This window comes from Bufo gargarizans, chromosome 7 (assembly GCF_014858855.1).
Source record: "Bufo gargarizans isolate SCDJY-AF-19 chromosome 7, ASM1485885v1, whole genome shotgun sequence".
Taxonomy (NCBI): Eukaryota; Metazoa; Chordata; class Amphibia; order Anura; family Bufonidae; genus Bufo; species Bufo gargarizans.
The window spans coordinates 152,846,644-152,868,066 of record NC_058086.1 but is presented as its reverse complement, the minus strand read 5'-3'; the positions used below and the strand labels follow the sequence as shown (position 1 = coordinate 152,868,066).

Below are 21,423 nucleotides of genomic sequence, written 5' to 3'. Positions count from 1 at the left end.
CCCAGTCCCGAGGTGCTTCTTTGCACGTCTGCATTCAGCTATAGCGAGATTCGTCTGGGGTAAGGACAGGAGGAAGTTGGCTCTTGATGTTCTGCAGAGAGGTTGGCAGCAGGGAGGAGCGGCTATGCCGGATTTATTTCTGTACTTCTTGGCGGGACAGCTGAGATTCTTAATTGCCTGGGTTGCGCAGTCCCACATACCTAATTCTGAGCTTTATTTGAGGTGTCACCTGGATCTCTCTACTTTTTGGCCAGTTCTAGAAAATTAACATTCAATAAAGGGCCGCTTATTACCCATACATAGGTTAGCTCATCAGGTCTGGAGAGCTGCCAAGCTCCAACAATACCAAGATATTCCTGATGACACTGTGTTGTGGAACAATCCGATGTTTCCTCATCTGCGGCACTGTGAAGGCAGGGCTGTTTGGGAAAATTACGGCATTTTTACTTTAAGGGATCTATATGAGAAGGGTGTCCTCTTCCCATTCTCTCAGCTTCAGGAGAAATTTGGGGTGCTCCGGTCTCATTTTTTTAGGTACTAACAGCTCAGACATGCTCTCCAAGCTCAATTTCAAGGTGACGCGAAAACCATTTCTAAATATCCATTGATAGGCATACTTAGAACACAGGGGCCGAAGGGGATGATTTCGACCTTGTACACACATCTTTTGGATTAGAAAATTCGCTCCAAACCCCTGTTGGTGGAGACTAGGTGGAAAGAGAGGGTGCCACAGCTTAGTGATGAGGAATGGGCTGAGGCTTTGTGTGCACCATCGACTGTATCGCCCTCTCTTAGGCTACTTTCACACTAGCGTTCGGGTGTCCGCTTGTGAGCTCCGTTTGAAGGGGCTCACAAGCGGACCCGAACACTTCCGTCCAGCACTAATGCATTCTGAGTGGACGCGGATCCGCTCAGAATGCATCAGTCTGGCACCGTTTGACCTGTGTTCCGCTCAGCAGGCGGACACTTGAACGCTGCTTGCAGCATTCGGGTGTCCGCCTGGCCGTGCGGAGGCGTGCGGATCCGTCCAGACTTACAATGTAAGTCAATGGGGACGGATCCGTTTGAAGATGACACACTATGGCTCAATCTTCAAACGGATTCGTCCCCCATTGACTTTACATTGAAAGTCTGGACAGATCCGTCTGAGGCTATTTTCACACTTAGAAATATTTTAACAATATAATGCAGACGGATCCGTACTGAACAGAGCCACCGTCTGCATTTTATGAGCGGATCCGTCTGAGACGGATCCGCTCTGAACGCAAGTGTGAAAGTAGCCTTAATAATAGGCTTACTCAGTTATTCATTCTCCACAGGAGTTATTTAACACCCACCAGGTTGCACAAAATGGGTAGGCTTGACCACACGAGATGCCACAGATGCGCTCAAGATAATGCAGATTTCTGGCATCTTATCTGGGACTGCCGGTATGTGAAGCCCTTTTGGAGGAAAGTAGTGGATATTTTATCTACTTTGATCACAGAGGTGATTCCCTGTTGTCCTAAAATTTGCCTTCTAGGGATAGTGGATAATGATGCCCGCTCCCTGTATGTTTGCACTTTCTTAAAAGAGTCTCTATTCTTGGCACGGAAAGCTATAGCTATGCGATGGATGGCGGAAAGACCGCCAACAATAGGCCAATGGAAGGCGTTGGTGAACCAAATTTTCCCCTATGAAAAAGTGATGTATGGGAATAGGAAATGTCCTCAGAAATTTGAGAGGGTGTGGGGTTCTTGGTGCTCTTCACCAATCACAGCTGTGCCATCCCACATGCACTCAGTACGAAATACATAGGATTGCGTGCTTCAGTATGTCATGATGCATGTTGGGTGGGGGGTAGAAAGGAAAACATACTTTGTTAAGTGATGTCACATGCTTTGTTTTACCTGCTTTATTGTCCTCAAAATGGAATTGTAATGCGCTCCGATTGTACTGCACGAATTCATGGCAATGTATGTATGTACGATAATTTGTATGATTCAAGATACTGTCATATGTATAACTGTACCAATTTTGGTTGTTATTCTCAATAAAACGAGTTAAAAAAAAACTGCCCTGAGCTCCCTGTAGTTTGAGGACTGAGCTGCAATTTTTGGAGGCCAGTCTCCCTGGTAGAGATCAGAGTATATTTTTGCGCCCCACCCCTTTACGCTGGCATCGGTCTGAACATGCACTGCTGGGGTTTTGAACCAGACCATGCCCTTTTAAATTTTTGTTTGAAGCCACCACCGGACTGAAGATTTTGTGTGGCCTGGGATCAGGTTTTTCCTGATTAAAGAGGACAGATTTTTGTCCCATTTTCTTAGAAGCTAGGACTGAAGGGCTCTGTAATGGGCCTGGCACCAAGGGACTGCTACCATGCAGGCTGTCAGCTGACCTAAAAGGCTCATCATTTCTCTGAACGAGAAGGATCGACATCCCAGGAAGGCCCTGATTGATGACTGCAGGTTCTGGATTCTTTCTGCTGGAAGGAAGGTTGTTTGTTTTTCCGAATCCAGCAAAACCCCCGGGAATTTTACCTTGGTATTTGAAACTAGGGATGACTTTTTTAGGTTTATCACCCAACCTAGAGATATCAGAAGGGAACAGAAGATCTCTCGATCTGCTATAGACTGATCCACAGTGTTTGAAATTAGTAGAAAGTCGTCTAGATAAGGAATGACCGTCACCCCCTGAGACCTCAGGGAGGCGACCAGCTCTACCATCAGCTTCGTGAAAATCCTTGGTGCTGAGGCCAGCCCGAAGGGGAGAGCCACGAACTGGTAATGGGGAACAGACACTCTGTGATCTCTTACTGCAAACCGCAGGAGCCTCTGAGACTGGGTGTGAATAGGAACATTATAATATCCGCCCTTCAGGTCGATTGTACAGAGGGACGCATCTTTCTGAACTAAAGGAATGGTAGAATTTAGATATTCCATGTTGGACCTTTTGTAAATTAAAAATTTGTTCAGCCTCTTGAGGTTTATAATCATGCGGAAGGAACCCCCCCCCGACTTCTTTACTAAGAAAAGGCTGGAGTAGAAACCCTGCCCCCGTTATAGCTGGGGAACAGGAATCACTACTCCTAAATCCAGGAGATTCTAGACCTCCCTCCAGATCTGGCTGTGCTGAAAAGGAGAAGGGTGGTGAGAAATGAGAAAAACATTTAGAGGGGAAGGAAGATAACTATCCTGTATCCGTTTTTGACAAGATTTTGCGCCCAGAAGCTGGGAAAAGTCTGCTGCCACTGAGCAAAAAATTAGAATAGTCTTTCCCCTATCCTGGTGTCGCTGTTTCTCACCGCCCTTGTTTTGGGGATTAAGGAGGAACCCTCTACCCCTCCCCCCTTTTGGGTAACTCCAATGTCCGGATTTACCTTTACCACGAAAGGAGCTATTTTGGGAATATTGACTACGAAAGGAGGGTTTCTTTTTAGGGGTTTTCTCCTCAGGAAACCCTTTCTTTTTATCAGTAGCCTTCTCAAGAATCTTGTCCAATAGAGGCCCAAATACGTATTCACCTGATAAGGCTATAGAACACAACTTCATCTTGGAAAAGATGTCTTCCGACCAAGATTTCATCCAAAGTGCCCGCCGAGCAGCATTGGACAAGGCGGCGTCCTTGGGTGAGAATCTAATTGTCTCTGCAGAGGCGTCCGCTAGAAAACCCGTGGCGGATTTTAGCAAGGGAATAGAATCTAGTATCTTTTCCCTGGACGTCTTGTTAACTAGATAACTTTCTAATTCATTCAGCCACAGGTACATAGACCTGGTGACTGAAGTAGCGGCTAGGTTTGTCTTGACACTACACATAGCTGCCTCCCAGGATTTTTTTAAATAAACTGTCAGCCTTCCATTCCATAGTGTCCCTTAACTGACAGGAGTCCTCAAATGGAAGTGAGGTTTTCTTATTGACCTTGGCCACCTAGACGTCAATTCTAGGGACCGTCAAAAATCTTAGAATCTGACGGGTCAAATACAAGGCGGTTCCTGAACTCCTTGGAAATTCCTAGTTTCTTTTCTGATGGGCCCATTCATCCATCACCATCTCCTTAATGTTTTCATTTATGGGGAATACCCTGGAGCGTTTGACCTTCAATCCCCCCCCAAACATCTCCTCCTGAACTGTATGGGGTTGCTGGATGTCCTCCACCCCCATGGTATCCCTGACAGCCTTTAAAAGGTCACTTCTCACTGGGAGTGAAGAAAATTTTTCTAGAGTCCTCGACAATCTCGCCCTCAGATATGGGGGGGGGGGTCGTCTTCCTCTTTAGAGAATTAGGCATCGTCCTCGAAATCCTTGGAGTCAGAGGAAATGTCCGCCATCCTGGGCCGTTTAGGAGGGCTGAGTCCCCTGGGTATCCTCACGGAGGGAGGCCAGTGAAGACTTAACCTCCTCCTGAATCATGGATCTAAACTCCTGCATAATTGAGGGCTGTTCCTCTTTCACTAATTTGGCAATGCAATCCTCGCAAAGTTTTTTAGTATAGTCATTAGGAAGCCTGACAGCACTGGCTGCATCTGGCGGTCTTTGGCTTTTTTTTTTAAGGTAAGTTTGGCCTAAAGTGAGAGAGCAGCCCATTAATTTTATGTCAATCTAGTATAGGTGCATAAGCTTAGATGCAGTATACCAGCAGACCCCCAGGGGGAGGGGGACCAGTGGTTACCTACTAAGGCATCTCCCCCCCCCCCTTCCCCCTTGCCATCTGTGAAGCTGCTGGCATGCCCAGGTGGGCTACTCATGCAGGGGTCTGCTCCTTCTGCTGTGGCTCCTTCTCAGACATGTCCTCCGGTCAGAGTGCACTGGGAAAGTGCTTTTAAGCATTTTTTTTTTTATAGAAGCCCATCCACTTCTGGGTTTCGGCCGGCAGCCCGGAAGGGACGTCAGACGCGCGCCTGCGCAGAACGTCCTTCTGGTCGGCTACCTCACAGGGAGGTAGGCGACCCAGCGGCAGCTCAGGGCAGGCTTCCCACAACAGGGAGTGTGACCCTGGCATCTCCCTGTCAGCTTTAGAACGAAGCCCGCCGGAGAGCAGGGGATGCATTTCTGGGTGAAAGGCCTGCAAGGGAGGCAAGAAACACCACCGATGTGGTCACCCAGGTACCCTTAAAAAAAAAAAAAAAAAGTCCAAATCCACTTCACCTCCCTGAAAGCCAGAGAGGACATCTGTCCAGGCCACTATAGGGGCATGAACACTGGTGAATGGTGGTGGAGGGGTCCTTTTAAACCTGTTCCTGCCCCTACAAAGGTCAGCGGTCAATCTCTCTAGGCCGTCATGGTGGTGAAGTGGAAATTGATTTATGAAATAATGTGAAGTCTCGCAAGACTTTGAAGTAATAACTTCGGGTCATAGGAGCCAATACATTCAGATACTGTACACAGCGCTCGCTCCATACAGCATTCAATGTATTATGCAAAGCGACATCGGATATTTCATCCAAAGTCAATCTGCCCATCCATACTGGCTACTATAAATATAACTTATGTTTCAGACCTATCCATCAATAAATTACCTAATGTAAATTTCACATTTACTGTTCAGTAGTCATAAGAGTAGTTTTATTCCTCTGCTACCCACTGTTCCATCATAAATTACCATGGCATCAACCTGTAGTTCTGAGCCTTTGTTAGGTCGAGCATGCTCCGTGTGTTGCCATCACTTCTCTAGCTAAAGGTCTTGTGAAACAAGGGCGTGTTAGTATGCTGGTGATTACTGCATAGAGGGGCGTGACCGGACTGTATATCAGGCAGCCAATCAAACATCACTCATGAACGAACACAAACTCACAGCAGGCAAGCTAGGGGATTGTGGGTGTTGTAGTCTTTGAATTTTGTTAGGGACGATCAGGCGCCATGATTCTGTGTTGCAGACTCCCACAGGAGCTAAACAAATTGATTGCAAGGTAAATTGAAACTCGGGTTATATGTACAGGTATGGGTTCTGGGTGGGTCACTGCTTGCAGCCTTAATGCAGTTTTTCAAAAAAAGGTTACTTTACCGGAATACCCCTTTAAGCTTTGTCTGAATACAGATTGTCCTTAGCAAAGCTGAGTGTTGGTATGGGGGATACTTTACATGCACTTCCATATTAAAAAATAAAGTTCCCATAATACTCACATTAAAAAAGTGAACTGACTTCAGAATGAGAATATCAATTGTCAGAATTTTATTTTTATGAGCAGATTGGCAAAAAAAAAATTATGCAGAAGCCTGGGTGTCACATATGCGGCCATGTTACATCTGTTCAAGGATATCTTTGAAGGCATGAAACAGCTACACATTGAGTAGCCTTGACTCCACAGCCCTGAATCGTGGAGACAGTTCACATTTACTGGAAATTTAACAACTCACATCCATGTGTACTTCACAAGTGAATTTATTAAACTATATTGCAGCCAGCTCACAATGATAAAGGTCATCAGGACAAGACTTCTTGGGAAAAACATCTTGCAATTACATTGTAGCGAGAAAGGCACGGTGTTCTTACCATACGGCTGATGAGGAAAGACCTCCCCACCCCCAGAGACTTTTTGGGGGGTATGAGGTGGCTCAAGTGCAAACATTTGGCCAAAAAAAAAAAAAATCTATTATAATGCTTGAAAAATAGAATCCTTCTCATAACAGGGATTAGAGAATTTAAGAAGTGTGCAGTAGAACTTAGCCTCTAATGAGGACTGTGGTGTGATCTGCACTCAGACAGGACATTCCTTTGGTTGTTCACAAGAGGACAATTAGATCGCATCTGCAAAAGCACAGGGAAGCCTCTTCCTTGGCAGAAGAAATCTACTTTGGTTGTGCGGTATATCTCAGGTATTTCTTCCCAGAAGGTAATTCTTTGGTGTCAATGCCGCAGGTGAAGATCTTGCTCGCTTCGTCCTCAGGAACATTTGGAGGAACCATAACTCTGTCGCCAGGCTAGTAGAAAGTGGTGAGAAAAGCAGATTAAGTGGATTAGGCTTTGCACACAGGCTGTTGATTTACCAGACAGACTGTTAACTAGGACTTCTGTGCCAAAGTTGGGGCGTGCGGTGGAAACCCCTTCGTGACCAGGTTATCCCAGTGAGTAAGTATGGTTTTATAATAAAGCTGATCTTAAAGTATAACTGTCTTTTTTTGGAGTATTGGATGGTAGTGATTAATATCTCCTTGGTGGCCCCATTTCAACTTTTCACTGTGTATTCAATTACCCCTTAATTCCACAGTTTTGTTCCCTGTACTGCCTACTTTTACCTCTGCTTAAAATAGGGTTGCTAGGCATGGTCTGTCTATGTGTTGAAGGATGGAGGACTCAGAAGCACGCAATGTGCAAGGTCACATTACTTACAGTCCCTGGCTGTCAGTAAGTAAATGATTAAAGCCAGGTCCTCCCCAGCAGCTGATAACAGTGCCTGGGCTGTGTGCACTACTCCCTGTCCCTACGCTTGGCAGACGCTCCCTTACTCAGCAGACTGGGACAATGCAGAGTGGAAGCAGAGCAGGGAAGGGAGATCTGCCATCTGCTCAGTGTATAAATGAAAGCAACATGTGGTAAGAGGGCCCGTTGTGCTGCAGGAGATTAACCCTTTAGGTGAGGGCTCTGGTTACTGACACTTGTGGGGGGCTATTGTTACTGGCTAGTGAGGGCAGGCAGGATTAGCCTCAGGGTGAGGGCAGTGGTGGCCATCTTAACTGAATAGTGAAATTGCAGTTTTATGCAGACTGGTTGCTAAGGGCTGAATCTTATTAAATATGGGGTAAGTCAGTCTAATAGTAACTGATTCTGGAATATCATTATTAGTAACTACATATATGGAAATTGAAGTTAGGGTCTTAGTGTGACAGTTATCCTTTAAGTTATCTCCATCACACATGAAGTGCCTCCATCGTAGTACTGCTATTCCCACAAATGTCTGGAGTTCACTTTTTTTATCTGAAATAAAACACAGCTAAAGTATTCAGAAACACCAGAGGCTGTGTCCAACAGTTCATTCACTTCTAAGGGGTTGACAGGGCACCTTCTAAAATAGCCACCTAGAAATGAGTGCAGCAGTGGACCAAACCAACCTGCATACTACTGCTTCATTCAGAGGTGGTCTCTGGAATCCATCAATTTTGGGATAGCATGGGGTAGACTCAGACCACCCCTACAGTCTGTCACTTATCCCCCATTACCTTCCAGTCTACAGGAGTTGCAACATTGTGTTTTGCTGTTAGCTGAAGGGAATCCAAAACCCTCAAGATCTCATCAAAGTTTCTACCGGTGGTTGCTGGATACAAGATGGACAGCTTCATTTTCTTATCTGGGCCAATAATGAACACCTAAAAGACAAAAGAAAAAAAGGATCTTAGTCAGTCAATTATATACAGACCCCACCTGATGTGAAAAAGTGAAGAAATGAAAGGCATGTTTCTTTGTCTACATCACGACTGTCACCCAGTGTCATTGTTAGAATCTCATTACTGCTACTTGTTCGAAATCTCGGTTCCCCCTAAATGTAAACAGATACTCACACATCGGGCAGTCACTGGCATCCCATCACTGTCCTTCTCATCAGGATCCAGCATACCCAGTTTTACAGCAAGGTCCCTTTTGGGGTCTGCAATAATTGGAAAGGGTAGTGTCTCGGTGGGCTCATCACAGTTGTAGGAATTTATGTCCTGTAGGAGAAGCCAGATGCAAGCCATTTAAGCAATGTCAACTGTTGACATGGTCATACATTTTAGATAGTGGTTAGCCATCTCTACCAACCCTCATCTTTAGAGCTAGTGCACACAAGCTTATCTGCTTTGCAGTCCGCAAATTGCAGATCTGAAAGACAGATCCCAGCCATGTGCATGCCACCATTTTTTCCCCCATACTCCTCTAGAAATCTTTGCAGATCCATTTATTTCTATGGGGCCCCAAAAATGCAGACAGCAACAGTCAACCATATGCTGTCCACATCCATGCACCCATTCTGCCAATTACAGAACATGTCTGCAAAACAGACGAGACTAGGACAATATAGGCATTTCTAGAACAGGGCCCACAGAAAGGGGCATAGGCCAGCATCTGTATTGTGCAGATCCACAAAATGCACTGTTGTGCAAATGTGGCCTTAGAAGAACTTTGTCTTCTGCCTTACACAGCAAGGTACAGATAGTTGACTACAACACCTGAAATGGTAGCATGGAATGAACATCCTATTGGCCAAATCTGCCACCTGCAAACTAAGCGGCCATACAGTACTCACCATCTCCATGAATAGGAGGCAGTTCACATCTTCTGGAACACAGGAGGCATCATGCATGTCAAGGACTGATGAGGGGAGCCATGGCCACTAACCGTTCCCAGTCTACTTATCTACCTTTCATCCTTCCAAGCTCTAAATATTCTAGGATTTCCTCATCACAGCAAAGACCTGCTCAGCATTTACCTTGCTCCAGCCCAGATGATCCGGCACAGAATCTATGGACAGAGCAATCATGCAGACATTTCTTTTTCTGAATTCTGGTTCCAACTTCACTGCTCTTCCCAGCTCTGTGGTACACACTGGCGTATAATCTCTTGGATGTGAGAAAAGAATACCCCATCTGAAAAAATTAAATAAAGTTACAAATGAACTGGGAGCATTAGGGCAAAACAGATCCGTTTTGGACTGATTGTGAGCCCTGAACAGATCTCAGAAACTAAGAGCCAAAACACGAGTGTGAAAGTAGCCTAAAATGGATCAGTTTTGTCCCCATATATTGTCAGTAGGGACAAAACTGATCAAGATGCATTCCATTGCGTTTTTTGGACTGGACACAAAACAGCTGACTTACATACCAGATCTGGTTTATTCAGTTTAGATTTAATACAACCGGATCTGGCCGAAACAAAAGCATCTGGATTAAACGGCACGGATCAGTTTAAATTTGATTTTGAGATCCTCAGCCAGATCTCAAAACCAGAAAGCAAGTGTGAAACAGGCCTAAACTAAGATCACGTGTAGTACCTGGATTAAATCAGGTCAGAATGCCATTGTGCAGAAAGGCTCTACACGCAATGGCAGGCTTCTTTAAAGGGTTTCTACCACTTGCAGATCGCATATTTGGTGATCAGACACTAGCGATCCGCTAGTGTCTGATGTAGCTTACAAGCTAATTATTACCTTAATCCGTTCGGCCCATACCTCAAAAAAAGCACTTATATCTTTATGCAAATGAGCCTCTAGGTGCTATGCAGGCGTTTTTCCAGCACCTAGAGGCTCCGTCTACCTTTCAGTTTGCCGCCCAGCGCCTCGCTCCAGCACGCCCATCTCTTACCGTATTCGATCCTCCCCCTGCTTCAGCCTTCAGAAATCCCGCGCCTGCGCCGTTCGTCGCGGCATTCGGCGCAGGCGCAGTCAATGTCTGACCGCTCCGTGCTCAGACATTTCCACTGCGCCTGCGCCGATGACATCGGCGCAGGCGCAGTGGAAATGTCTGAGCACGGAGCGGACAGACATTGACTGCGCCTGCGCCGAATGCCTCCGAATGCCGCGACGAACGGCGCAGGCGCGGGATTTCTGAAGGCTGAAGCAGGGGGAGGATCGAATACGGTAAGAGATGGGCGTGCTGGAGCGAGGCGCTGGGCGGCAAACTGAAAGGTAGACGGAGCCTCTAGGTGCTGGAAAAACGCCTGCATAGCACCTAGAGGCTCATTTGCATAAAGATATAAGTGCTTTTTTTGAGGTATGGGCCGAACGGATTAAGGTAATAATTAGCTTGTAAGCTACATCAGACACTAGCGGATCGCTAGTGTCTGATCACCAAATATGCGATCTGCAAGTGGTAGAAACCCTTTAACCACTTCAACCCCGCTAGCTAAAACCCCCTTAATGACCAGGCCACTTTTTACACTTCTGCACTACACTACTTTCACCATTTATTGCTCGGTCATGCAACTTACCACCCAAATGAATTTTACCTCCTTTTTTTCTCACTAAGAGCTTTCATTTGGTGGTATTTCATTGCTGCTGACATTTTTACTTTTTTTGTTATTAATCGAAATTTAACAGTTTTTTTACAAAAAAATGACACTTTCAGCTGTAAAATTTTGCAAAAAAAATTACATCCATATATAAATTTTTCGCTAAATTTATTGTTCTACATGTCTTTGATTAAAAAAATAAATAAATGGTTTGAGTAAAAGTTATGTGAATTTCCGCTTTTTGAAGCAGCTGACTTTCTGAGCACCTGTCATGTTTCCTGAGGTTCTACAATGCCCAGACAGTAGAAAACCCCCACAAATGACCCCATTTCGGAAAGTAGACACCCTAAGGTATTCGCTGATGGGCATAGTGAGTTCATAGAACTTTTTTATTTTTTGTCACAAATTAGCGGAAAATGATGATTTTTCTTTTTATTTTTCTTACAAAGTCTCATATTCCACTAACTTGCGACAAAAAATAAAAAATTCTAGGAACTCGCCATGCCCCTCACGGAATACCTTGGGGTGTCTTCTTTCCAAAATGGGGTCACTTGTGGGGTAGTTATACTGCCCTGGCAATTTAGGGGCCCATATGTGTGAGAAGTACTTTGCAATCAAAATGTGTAAAAAATGGCCTGCGAAATCCGAAAGGTGCACTTTGGAATGTGGGCCCCTTTGCCCACCTTGGCAGCAAAAAAGTGTCACACATCTGGTATCGCCGTACTCAGGAGAAGTTGGGGAATGTGTTTTGGGGTGCCATTTTACATATACCCATGCTGGGTGAGAAAAATATCTCGGCAAAAGACAACTTTTCCAATTTCTTTATACAAAGTTGGCATTTGACCAAGATATTTTTCTCACCCAGCATGGGTATATCTAAAATGACACCCCAAAACACATTGCCCAACTTCTCCTGAGTACGGCGATACCAGATCTGTCACACTTTTTTGCAGCCTAGATGCACAAAGGTGCCCAAATTCCTTTTAGGAGGGCATTTTTAGACATTTGGATCCCAGACTTCTCATACTTTCGGGCCCCTAAAAAGCCAGGGCAGTATAAATACCCCACATGTGACCCCACTTTGGAAAGAAGACACCCCAAGGTATTCAATGAGGGGCCTGGCGAGTTCATAGAAATATTTCTTTTTTTTGGCACAAGTTAGCGGAAATTGTGAGAAAAAAACAAAAAAAAAAAAAATCTATTTCAATCTTTCATGGACTCAATATGCCCCTCACGGAATACCTTGGGGTGTCTTCTTTCCGAAATGGGGTCACATGTGGGGTATTTATACTGCCCTTGCTTTTTAGGGGCCCTAAAGCGCGAGAAGAAGTCTGGAATATAAATGTCTAAAAAATTTTACGCATTTGGATTCCGTGAGGGGTATGGTGAGTTCATGTGAGATTTTATTTTTTGACACAAGTTAGTGGAATATGAGACTTTGTAAGAAAAAAACAAACAAAAAAAATATATATTTCCGCTAACTTGGGCCAAAAAAAATAAAATTAAAAATGTCTGAATGGAGACTTACAGGAGGGGTGATCAATGACAGGGGGGTGATCACCCATATAGACTCCCTGATCACCCCCCTGGTAAGGCTCCATTCAGACGTCCGTATGATTTTTTACGGATCCATGGATCGGATCCGCAAAACACATGCGGACGTCTGAATGGAGCCTTACAGGGGGGTGATCAATGACAGGGAAGTGATCAGGAAGTCTATATGCGTGATCACCCCCTGTAAGGCTCCATTCAGACGTCCGTATGCGTTTTGCGGATCTGATCCATGTATCCGTGGATCCGTAAAAATCATACGGACGTCTGAATGGAGCCTGACAGGGGGGTGATCAATGACAGGGGGGTGATCAGGGAGTTTATATGGGGTGATCAGGGGTTCATAAGGGGTTAAAAAGTGACCGGGGGGGGGGGGGGGGGGGGTTTAGTGTAGTGTGGTGTTTGGTGCGACTTTACTGAGCTGCCTGTGTCCTCTGGTGGTCGATCCAAACAAAAGGGACCACCAGAGGACCAGGTAGCAGGTATATTAGACGCTGTTATCAAAACAGCGTCTAATATACCTGTTAGGGGTTAAAAAAAATAAATAAATAAATAAATCACATCTCCAGCCTGCTAGCGAGCGATCGCCGCTGGCTGGAGATCCACTCTCTTACCTTCTGTTCCTGTGAGCGCGCGTTCACAGGAAATCTCGGCCCTCGCGAGATGACACGTATATGCGTCACTGCGCAGGGCTGCCGCCTCCGGACCGCACATCTGTGTTAGGTGGTCCGGAGGCGGTTAAAGGTGGCCTCCAGTATCTCCTGGAACACCACTGATATCCTCTACAAGCAATACTTCACGGGGAGAATCTCTAAAAGTAAGACGTGTGTTGGATCCAGCTGTGTATGAACCAAAATGCTCGATATTTTGCTACAGCGGTGGCGGTCAGATCTAGCACAATTACTCAAAGGCATTCGATTAGATACAGATACAGACAAAAGTTTCAATAATTTGCTGACTAATGTCCCGTCTAAAGCAGGGGTGTGACGTTGGCACGCTCCACTGCCCTGGTATAAAGTCCATATGTGGGTCAGCTCTGGCAGTGCAGACAGTTCTACTTTAGAGCAAAACAATTCCGTCGGGTGAACAGCCTGACAGATCCATCCTGCCACTAGCGACCATGTGCCCCCGGACTACCACTCAGTCACCATCGTCTACAATTGGGTCAGGGCGGAGTTCCCACAGAGGCACTGGCGAGAGGTTGCCGGAATAAAACTAAGACACAGTTCGACATTTATTCTGGCAGCCTCTCGCCGGTCCTCCGCCCCCATTATGGTCAATGCGGACAGAGCGGCAGTCTGGAGGCACACGGTCACTAGCGGCAGGACTGATCCGGCAGGCTGTTCACCCGACGGAACAGCCTGCCGGAGGTCCTGTGCCGCTTAGTGTGAAAGTAGCCCAACCAAGATTTATACTGAGAAGCTAGGTTATTAAAGCACCTAGGCTGTGTTGGTCTACAGGAGGGATCAGGAACCTTCGGCTCTGCAGCTGTTGTGAAACTACAGTTCCCAGCATGCTCCATTCATTTCTATGAGAGTTCTTAGAAGAGCAGAGCAAGTATTGATGCTGGGAGTTGCAGTTTCACAACAGCTGGAGTGCCAGAGGTTGCCTACCCTGGTCTACAGGATGCTCTGCATGCTGACAGTCTTTCATAAAAACTGCAGATAACACAGGGTTAATCCTCGGTTCCTGCTTGGCAAGCATATTTTGGCACCATGCCATATATTCACTACCCTCAGCAATTGGTGCCAACAGTAACATACAGATGACACCCTGCTGTAACAGCAGAGATTGGCTCTAGCCCCGATACTGGACATTTAACCCCTTAGATGCCACAGTCAGAAGAGACTGTGGCATCTAAGTTTATAAAGGGACGCAATCACAGGTTCCCAATTGTTGCTATGCAGTCAGAGGCAGGGTCTGATAGGGCCAAGTGTCATTGTACAAGTACAATACACCACAATAGTAGATGACTACTGCAATTTTTGTACCAACGAGCAAACCACTGTTTCTTACAAGTCCCCAAGTAGGACTTGGCAATATCACTATTACCTTGGGGGGGTAAACCTGCAGAATAAAGTTATTGTTTAGGTGTTTCACAGGAATTAATGCAAAATGGTCGTTTGCATGAGGCCTAAAGTGTTAAACTTCCTAAAAGCAATTTTGACAATTTTTTATTTTTTTTTTAAAGGGTTTCTACCACCAGATTTGGTCCTATTTAGCTGACTGACACCAGCGATGTGCTAGTGTCAGCAGTCCATAACAGTGTTTTTACTTATCTGTCTGCTGCCGTTCACCTTAAAAACGTACTTATAGATATGCTAATGAGCCTCTAGGTGCTATGTGGGCGTCATTAGCACCTAGAGGGCTCAGTCCACTAACCATTTCAGCCGCCCATCGCGTCCCTCCAGCCTGCCCCGCTCCTGTTGATTGACTTGAAACTTCTCAGTATCTCGTACCAATTCCCACGCAGTGTGCTTCTGTATTCGGCGCAGGCGCAGTGAGTGAGTGCTGCGCTCCTGGTGCCGGCTTCCGCACTGTAACAGTTGGCGCAGAGAGGAAGCCGGCGCCAGGAGAATACAGAAGCGCACGGCGCAGGCATTAGTACGAGATACTGAGAAGTTTCAAGTCAAACAGGAGCGGGGCGGGCTGGAGTGACGCGATGGGCGCCATAAATGGTTAGTGGACGGACCCCTCTAGGTGCTAATGACGCCCACATAGCACCTAGGGGCTCATTAGCATATCTATAAAAGTACGTTTTTAAGGTGAACAGCAGCAGACAGATAAGTAAGAACACTGTTATGGACTGCTGACACTAGCACATCGCTAGTGTCAGTCAGCTAAGGCTACTTTCACACTAGCGCTTGATCGGATCCGTTCTGAACGGATCCGATCATATTAATGCAGACGGAGGCTCCGTTCAGTACGGATCCGTCTGCATTAATAACTTAGAAAAATTTCTAAGTGCGCAAGATGCCTGAGCGGATCAGTTCAGACTTTCAATGTAAAGTCAATGGGGGACGGATCCACTTGAAGATTGAGCCATATGGTGACCTCTTCAAGCGGATCCGTTCCCATTGACTTACATTGTAAGTCTGAACGGATCCGCTCGCCTCCGCACAGCCAGGCGGACAGCTGAACGCTGCAAGCAGCGTTCAGCTGTCCGCCTGTCCGTGCGGAGGCTGAACGCCGCCAGACTGATGCAGTCTGAGCGGATCCACTCCATTCAGACTGCATCAGGGCTGGACGGAGGTGTTCGGGTCCGCTCGTGAGCTCCTTCAAACGGAGCTCACGAGCGGACCGACGAACGCTAGTGTGAAAGTAGCCTAAGTAGGACCAAATCTGGTGGTAGAAACCCTTTAAGGGTGCAATTAAAAAAAAAAAAAAAAAAAAAGGCAAATCATGAGGGGTTCTAATATACAGAACACTCAAAGCCACTTCAGAACGGAATAAAATTGCTGCTAATCCTGCAACACCGTGTGCTGTTTTCGTTCCACTGCAGAAAATAAAATAAAGAATAAAGCAATAGCAGACAAGACTAGGAATTTTCTATATAGTGCCGGCCATGTATGGTCTGCAAAACACCCTTAAGGTCCATTCACATGTCCGTAAGGGTTATGCGGATCCGCAAAACATGGACATCTGCAATGTGCAATTTGCAACTTACGAACCGCACCACAGACACTTAATAGAAAATGCCTTTTCTGGTCTTAAATTGCAGACAATAGGACACGTTCTATTTTTTTCCAGTAAGAGAATTGCAGATTCCGAAAAAAAAAAAAAAAAAACACTGATGCGGATTACAAAAATGCGGATTTCGCATCTGTTCTAGCCCTCTTGACAGTGAATGGGTCTGCAAATTGCAGAACGAATGCGGACCCAAATTACAGACTTGTGAATGGACCCTAAAAGTGTAACTGCCTTTTTTTTGCTAATGTGTAGGGACAATGACAGGGAACATTTTTATAATATACTTTTATTTAGGGAAAGTTTTTATGGTAGAAAACTTGAACTTCCACTTCTCAAAAAAAATAAAAACGACACTGAACAATGATGCCAACATGAAGTGGACATATGGTAAATATTAATTGGACACCCCCTGATCCTAGTACCACCTTTGGCCCTTGAAGTCTCTTGTAGGAGATATAGATAGAGAATATATATTTTAACTTCATCCTTAGAGCAGGGACCCTCCATGTCCATCGTCTGTAGGCACAGGAACACTGAAGGGTAGAGGGACCTTTTTAAGCAGTTTTCTGTCCCAAGAAGGTAAAAAAAGGGGAACAACCTCCTTTCATGGGGAAGATAGCTTTTTAAGCACATAAAATTCAGCCCTTCCAACAGAGCAAGTCTGTGGTGTAATGGTAATGTTTCTGCCTGCCATACAGAGGTCTGGGGTTCAAATCCTGAGGAAGACCTGTTAAACAGTTTTAGTAAAATTCTATATGCTGAAGTAGGCCCTCTCCCCAACCCAGCTTCATTAGCATTTACTGTACTGAAGCGAATACTAATAAGGCTGCCCGACCCTGTTTGGATCAGTGATGTTCAAGCTGGCATGGGAAAGAGACCAGACGCTGCAGACACTCCCTTGAGTGTTATGCTGGGATGTAATCACAGGGTGTGGGTCACAGATCGCAATCACGATGAAGGAACCAAAATGCATTTACAAATTCAGCCGATTTATATAATGCAGGTCTTTACTTTGTGTAACTGGAAAAACCCCTTTAAAAAAAAGGTCAAAAATGGCTTCATCTTAAAGGGTTTCTACCACCAGAAATACCGTTATGTAGCCGACTGACATTAGCGATGTGCCCATGTCAGCACTACATAACAGTATGTTTTTACCTTTCTCCCTGCAGCTGTTCTGCTAAAATACACACTTTTACAATATGCTAATGAGCCTCTAGGTGCTATGTGGGCGTAGAATCAGCACCTAGAGGCTCCGTCTACTCACCCTTTATCCGCCCAGGTCCTCCGCTTCTGCCCCATCTCCAGCCCAAAAAAACAGAACACTTGCCTGAAAGTCGAAATACAGCATTTTTTTTCCATAGGAATGTATTAGTGCCAGATCGTTTTGACAGATCAGCAACAGAACTGCCTGCCAGATCACTGCCACAAGTGTGAAAGTAGCCTAATTAATCCTGAGACCATCAGATCTTTATGTATCTGTCTGGCAGCCAAGAGAAGGGCTTGGGTGGCCCCCTGGGCATCAGCCCAATGGGAAATTTCCCTAGAGTCTATGGCCAGTCCGCCAACGGAGGCTCAATACCACTAAAGCACTGATCAGGCATATCCCCATGCATTCTGAATGGAGTGTAATCTGTTCAGGATGCATCAGGAAGTCTTCAGTTCAGCAGTGCTACGGTTTTATCTCTGGCGGAAAAAAAACTGAAGACTTGCCTGAATTTTTTCCCCATAAGAATGTATTAGTGCCTGATCTGGCATTCAAAATACCGGATCAGTCCTTCCGGCCTGCGCAGACCGGTAAAAATGTGAAGAAAAAAAGGATACAAGACGGATCCGTCTGTCTGCATGACAAGCAGATCTGTCCTTGCAATGCATTTGTGAGACGGATCCACATTAGTCTCACAAATGCTTTGTGAGCGGCAGATCGGGCGGCCAGGACGGAACTGCCCGCCGGATCCCACTGCCGCAAGTGTGAAAGTAGCCTTACAGCGAGGCACAGACGCAGAATAAAGAGTTGACAAAAAAAAAAATATATATGGAAATTCCAGAGACTTGAAAGAAGTATTTACTTACTCCCCTCCTCTGGATTGTGTAACCGGTTACATAAGAGCAGTCTGCCAACACATTACCCAAATACCACTGCGGTACTGGCATTACTATGAAGCTGCCACTTCATGCCCGTGATCCACACACAGGCCCCCCCCGCCATCAGCCACTGCACCCGAGGCACAGGAATTGCAGATGACCATGAAGAAAGCAGAAACGTGTTCCCTTGTGCGCCATAGTTCTGGCTATAGAGGAATAGCAACAGCAGCTCAGCTCTACTGAAGACGTCTCAATCATGATGCCATATGCCAGTCTCTAGTGCGTTAAAAAAATTTTTTGAAAAAGTTGCACGCCACCATTTTGCCACTTTTTAAAAGCCTGTGTGCCTGAATTTAAGCACCTAAGGACCTTAAAACGCCAGTCTGACCCATAATATGGCTGAGCTGCAATACCACGTGCAGCCTGTGGACAGATGTGGTGCCATCTTTGCCTCCCTCTGTGTAGCCCTAGACCGACATGTGCCACACAACTTATCTGCAACTTTGGCCATTTGAGAGCAGTAAACACAACCATGTTGCAGGCGAGACTCGTGTCATGTGCGACTTACATTAAAGTCTGTGGAGTAAAAAAGTTACACGCAACTCGTGGCGCAAGATCCATCAGGTCTGGATATTCTGCAACTTCCGTGTCGCAGTATGTTGTGTATAACGCTGCAACACCATGGACAACCACTAGTTCTAATGTCGTTCGACAGATGGCACCGTGTAGCCCCCAACATTAAACTGCGCAGGGACCCTGCAGGAGCTGCGCCTCTCCTCATTAGGGCTCATGAACACCAACGTATTAGAACATGTCCTATTATTGTCCGCATTACGGACAAGGATAGGATTGTCCTATTAGGTGCCAGCTGTTCCGTTCTGCAAAATACGGACGTCATCCGTAGGCCCCATTCACACGTCCGCAATTTCGTTCTGCATTTTGCGGAACGGAATTGCGGACCCATTCATTTCCACGGGGACGCATAATGTGCGGCCCGACTCCGGAAAGGCAGACCCGCACTTCCATTCCCCCAAAAAAAATAGAACATGTCCTATTCTTGTCCACAATTGCAGACAATGGACAAAATGCGGAACGCACAGTGCCAGTGTCCTTGTTTTGCAGATCCGCAAAACAAGTCAGAATGACCTAAGCGGCATTACTGCAATTTTTTTTTTTTTACTTACAAGGACAGTCCTCTAATGAAGGGTGTTACAAGGAACCTTACATTAACAAGTACCAGAAGTAGATGCAGAGTTATAATAATTTCCCCCTGTAAGGGTTATATTGCTAGGATATGCCATCAGTCAGATACAGACAAATCACTCCATCTCCAGAATGGGTCCCACTGCACATGCGCAGTATGCTCTCCATTCACTTCTATGGGAATCCCATGGCAGTGAAGGGAGGGCAAAGTGCACAAGCATAGCCACCCTCTGTACACCTGTATGGACCTGCCAGTGATCGCCAAGCCAGCGCTCTGCTATTTTGAGAACTCCCATAGAAGTGAACGAACAGCGGTCAAGCTTGCGCAGTATGCTCACCATTCACCACTATGGGACTTCCAAAAATACCCAAATGCACTCACTCAGCTATTTTTTGGGAAGTCGTATATAAGTGAATAGAGTACGCTGCTCATGCACAGTTCTTCACTTTGGAGGCCCCATTATGGAGATAGGAGCAGGAGAGAGGGGAGACCTGCCCCTACCCAAACCTGAGGACGTATCCTAGCGATATACCACCAGGGTCCCATAAATAGTGGGGCTGCTCTGTTCAGTGCACTTGGCTATCCTTGTGCCATCAGCAGGAAGGAACAGTGTCAAACTGCCACCCCAGAGTCCAGCCATGAAAGATGCACCTACCACAGGTGGAGACTGGCACCCAGCCTAGAGGCCCATCTACATGGTGCGTTAAGTAATCAGTGTCAGCAGGAACTACACTCACACCCAGCAGGTGCGGTTTCCATTATACATAACACCACTACCCACACCCTAGTACCGTGAATATAAGGACAAGCCATCCGAAACATCTCCCCTAAAAACCGCATGAGAAACGCGCCCCATCCAGCTCTCAGCATCCACCACGTGTCACGGCCCATTAACTTGTTCTCGCCACACACTTACTTGTCTCCCAGGAACTCATGGAAGCGGATTTTGCCGATAGTTGTATCGGCTTCGAAATCCGGAAAGACATCGCCGAGCAGCAGGCCGGGCATGGTGAGGACAGGTCAGGGTGACAGCGGGCAGCCAAGTGTCGACTGAGGGGAGGAGGCGGCATATATATAGAGATGGGCGTGTGTTTATGCAAATTAGACGGCAGTGTTGTTTTTTTTACATAGGCTTATCAGTGTGGGCGTGGTTCTACTGCTATTGGCAAGAGCGATGATTGGCTGGTGGAGACGGGGCAGACTGGCGCCTTTTCTGCGCTGGCGGTGACGTCACGCGTGCTGTCAGTGCGGCTCTGAGGTAGTTTGGTCCAATGTGACAGGATGTCATCCCCCGAGTGATGGAAGCTCGTCTGGAACATGAGCAGCTGCTTGGTAATGGGTGTGCTGCCAGGGGTCAGGTTGATGAAAACGGTGGTCAGGCTGTGTTCACACATGGCAGATCAGCAGCTGAAAACCGTTTGCTTTCGGTGTCCTTGAACCCCTTAGTGACCAGCCTGTTTTGGTCCTTTCTGACCAAGCGGTTTTCTTCCTTTTTTCATCGTGGCCTTTCAAGAGTTATAATTTTTAATATTTTTTTCCTTCTATGTAGCTGTAGGATAGCTTGTTTTTTGCGGGACAGGTTATAGTTTTTAATGGCGCCATTTTGGGGTACACATAACTTACTGATTAACTTTTATTAACTCTTTCTGGGAGGGAGATGGGAAAAACAGCAATACTGCCACTGACTTTTTACGTTCAAAATTTTGTGGAGTTCAGTTTTTTGGCGTAAATACCATGAGAACTTTATTTTGTGGGCCAGTACGATTATAGCGATTGGAGATGAGCGAATTGACTTCGGATGCAACATCTGAAGTCGATTTGCATAAAACTTAGTTCTAATGCTGTACGGAGCTCTGTACAGTATTAGAATGTATTGGCTCCGATGAGGCGAAGTTATTGTTTCGCAAAGTCTCACCAGACTTCGCACAATAACTTCATGAATTAATTTATTCTGTAAAAATAACTATTTCCCGAACTCTGGTTCGGTTCCAAGGTACCA

The 21,423-nt window shown here is 45.9% G+C and overlaps 1 protein-coding gene across 1 annotated transcript; it reads right to left on the bottom strand.

Moving 5' to 3' along the window:
* Window positions 1-6,128: 6,128 nt before the first annotated feature.
* PRDX6 (peroxiredoxin 6) lies at window positions 6,129-20,499 on the bottom strand. The gene is made up of 5 exons (XM_044301728.1): window positions 20,341-20,499; window positions 9,381-9,537; window positions 8,476-8,622; window positions 8,137-8,283; window positions 6,129-6,900 (listed from the first exon to the last, which is right to left on the bottom strand). The coding sequence occupies exons 1-5, from the start codon at window positions 20,430-20,432 to the stop codon at window positions 6,769-6,771; spliced, it is 675 nt and encodes a 224-aa protein (XP_044157663.1). The 5' UTR covers window positions 20,433-20,499; the 3' UTR covers window positions 6,129-6,768.
* Window positions 20,500-21,423: the final 924 nt, after the last annotated feature.

Bases quoted from the DNA above. Each gene is read 5' to 3' on its own strand.
- PRDX6 (XM_044301728.1), bottom strand. From the start codon at position 20,432: ATGCCCGGCCTGCTGCTCGGCGATGTCTTTCCGGATTTCGAAGCCGAT. The intron at 9,538-20,340 runs GTAAGTGTGTGG...TAATTTTTTCAG, and splicing joins CATGAGTTCCTGGGAGACAA to ATGGGGTATTCTTTTCTCAC. The intron at 6,901-8,136 runs GTAATGGGGGAT...ACTTTCTACTAG, and splicing joins CAACTCCTGTAGACTGGAAG to CCTGGCGACAGAGTTATGGT.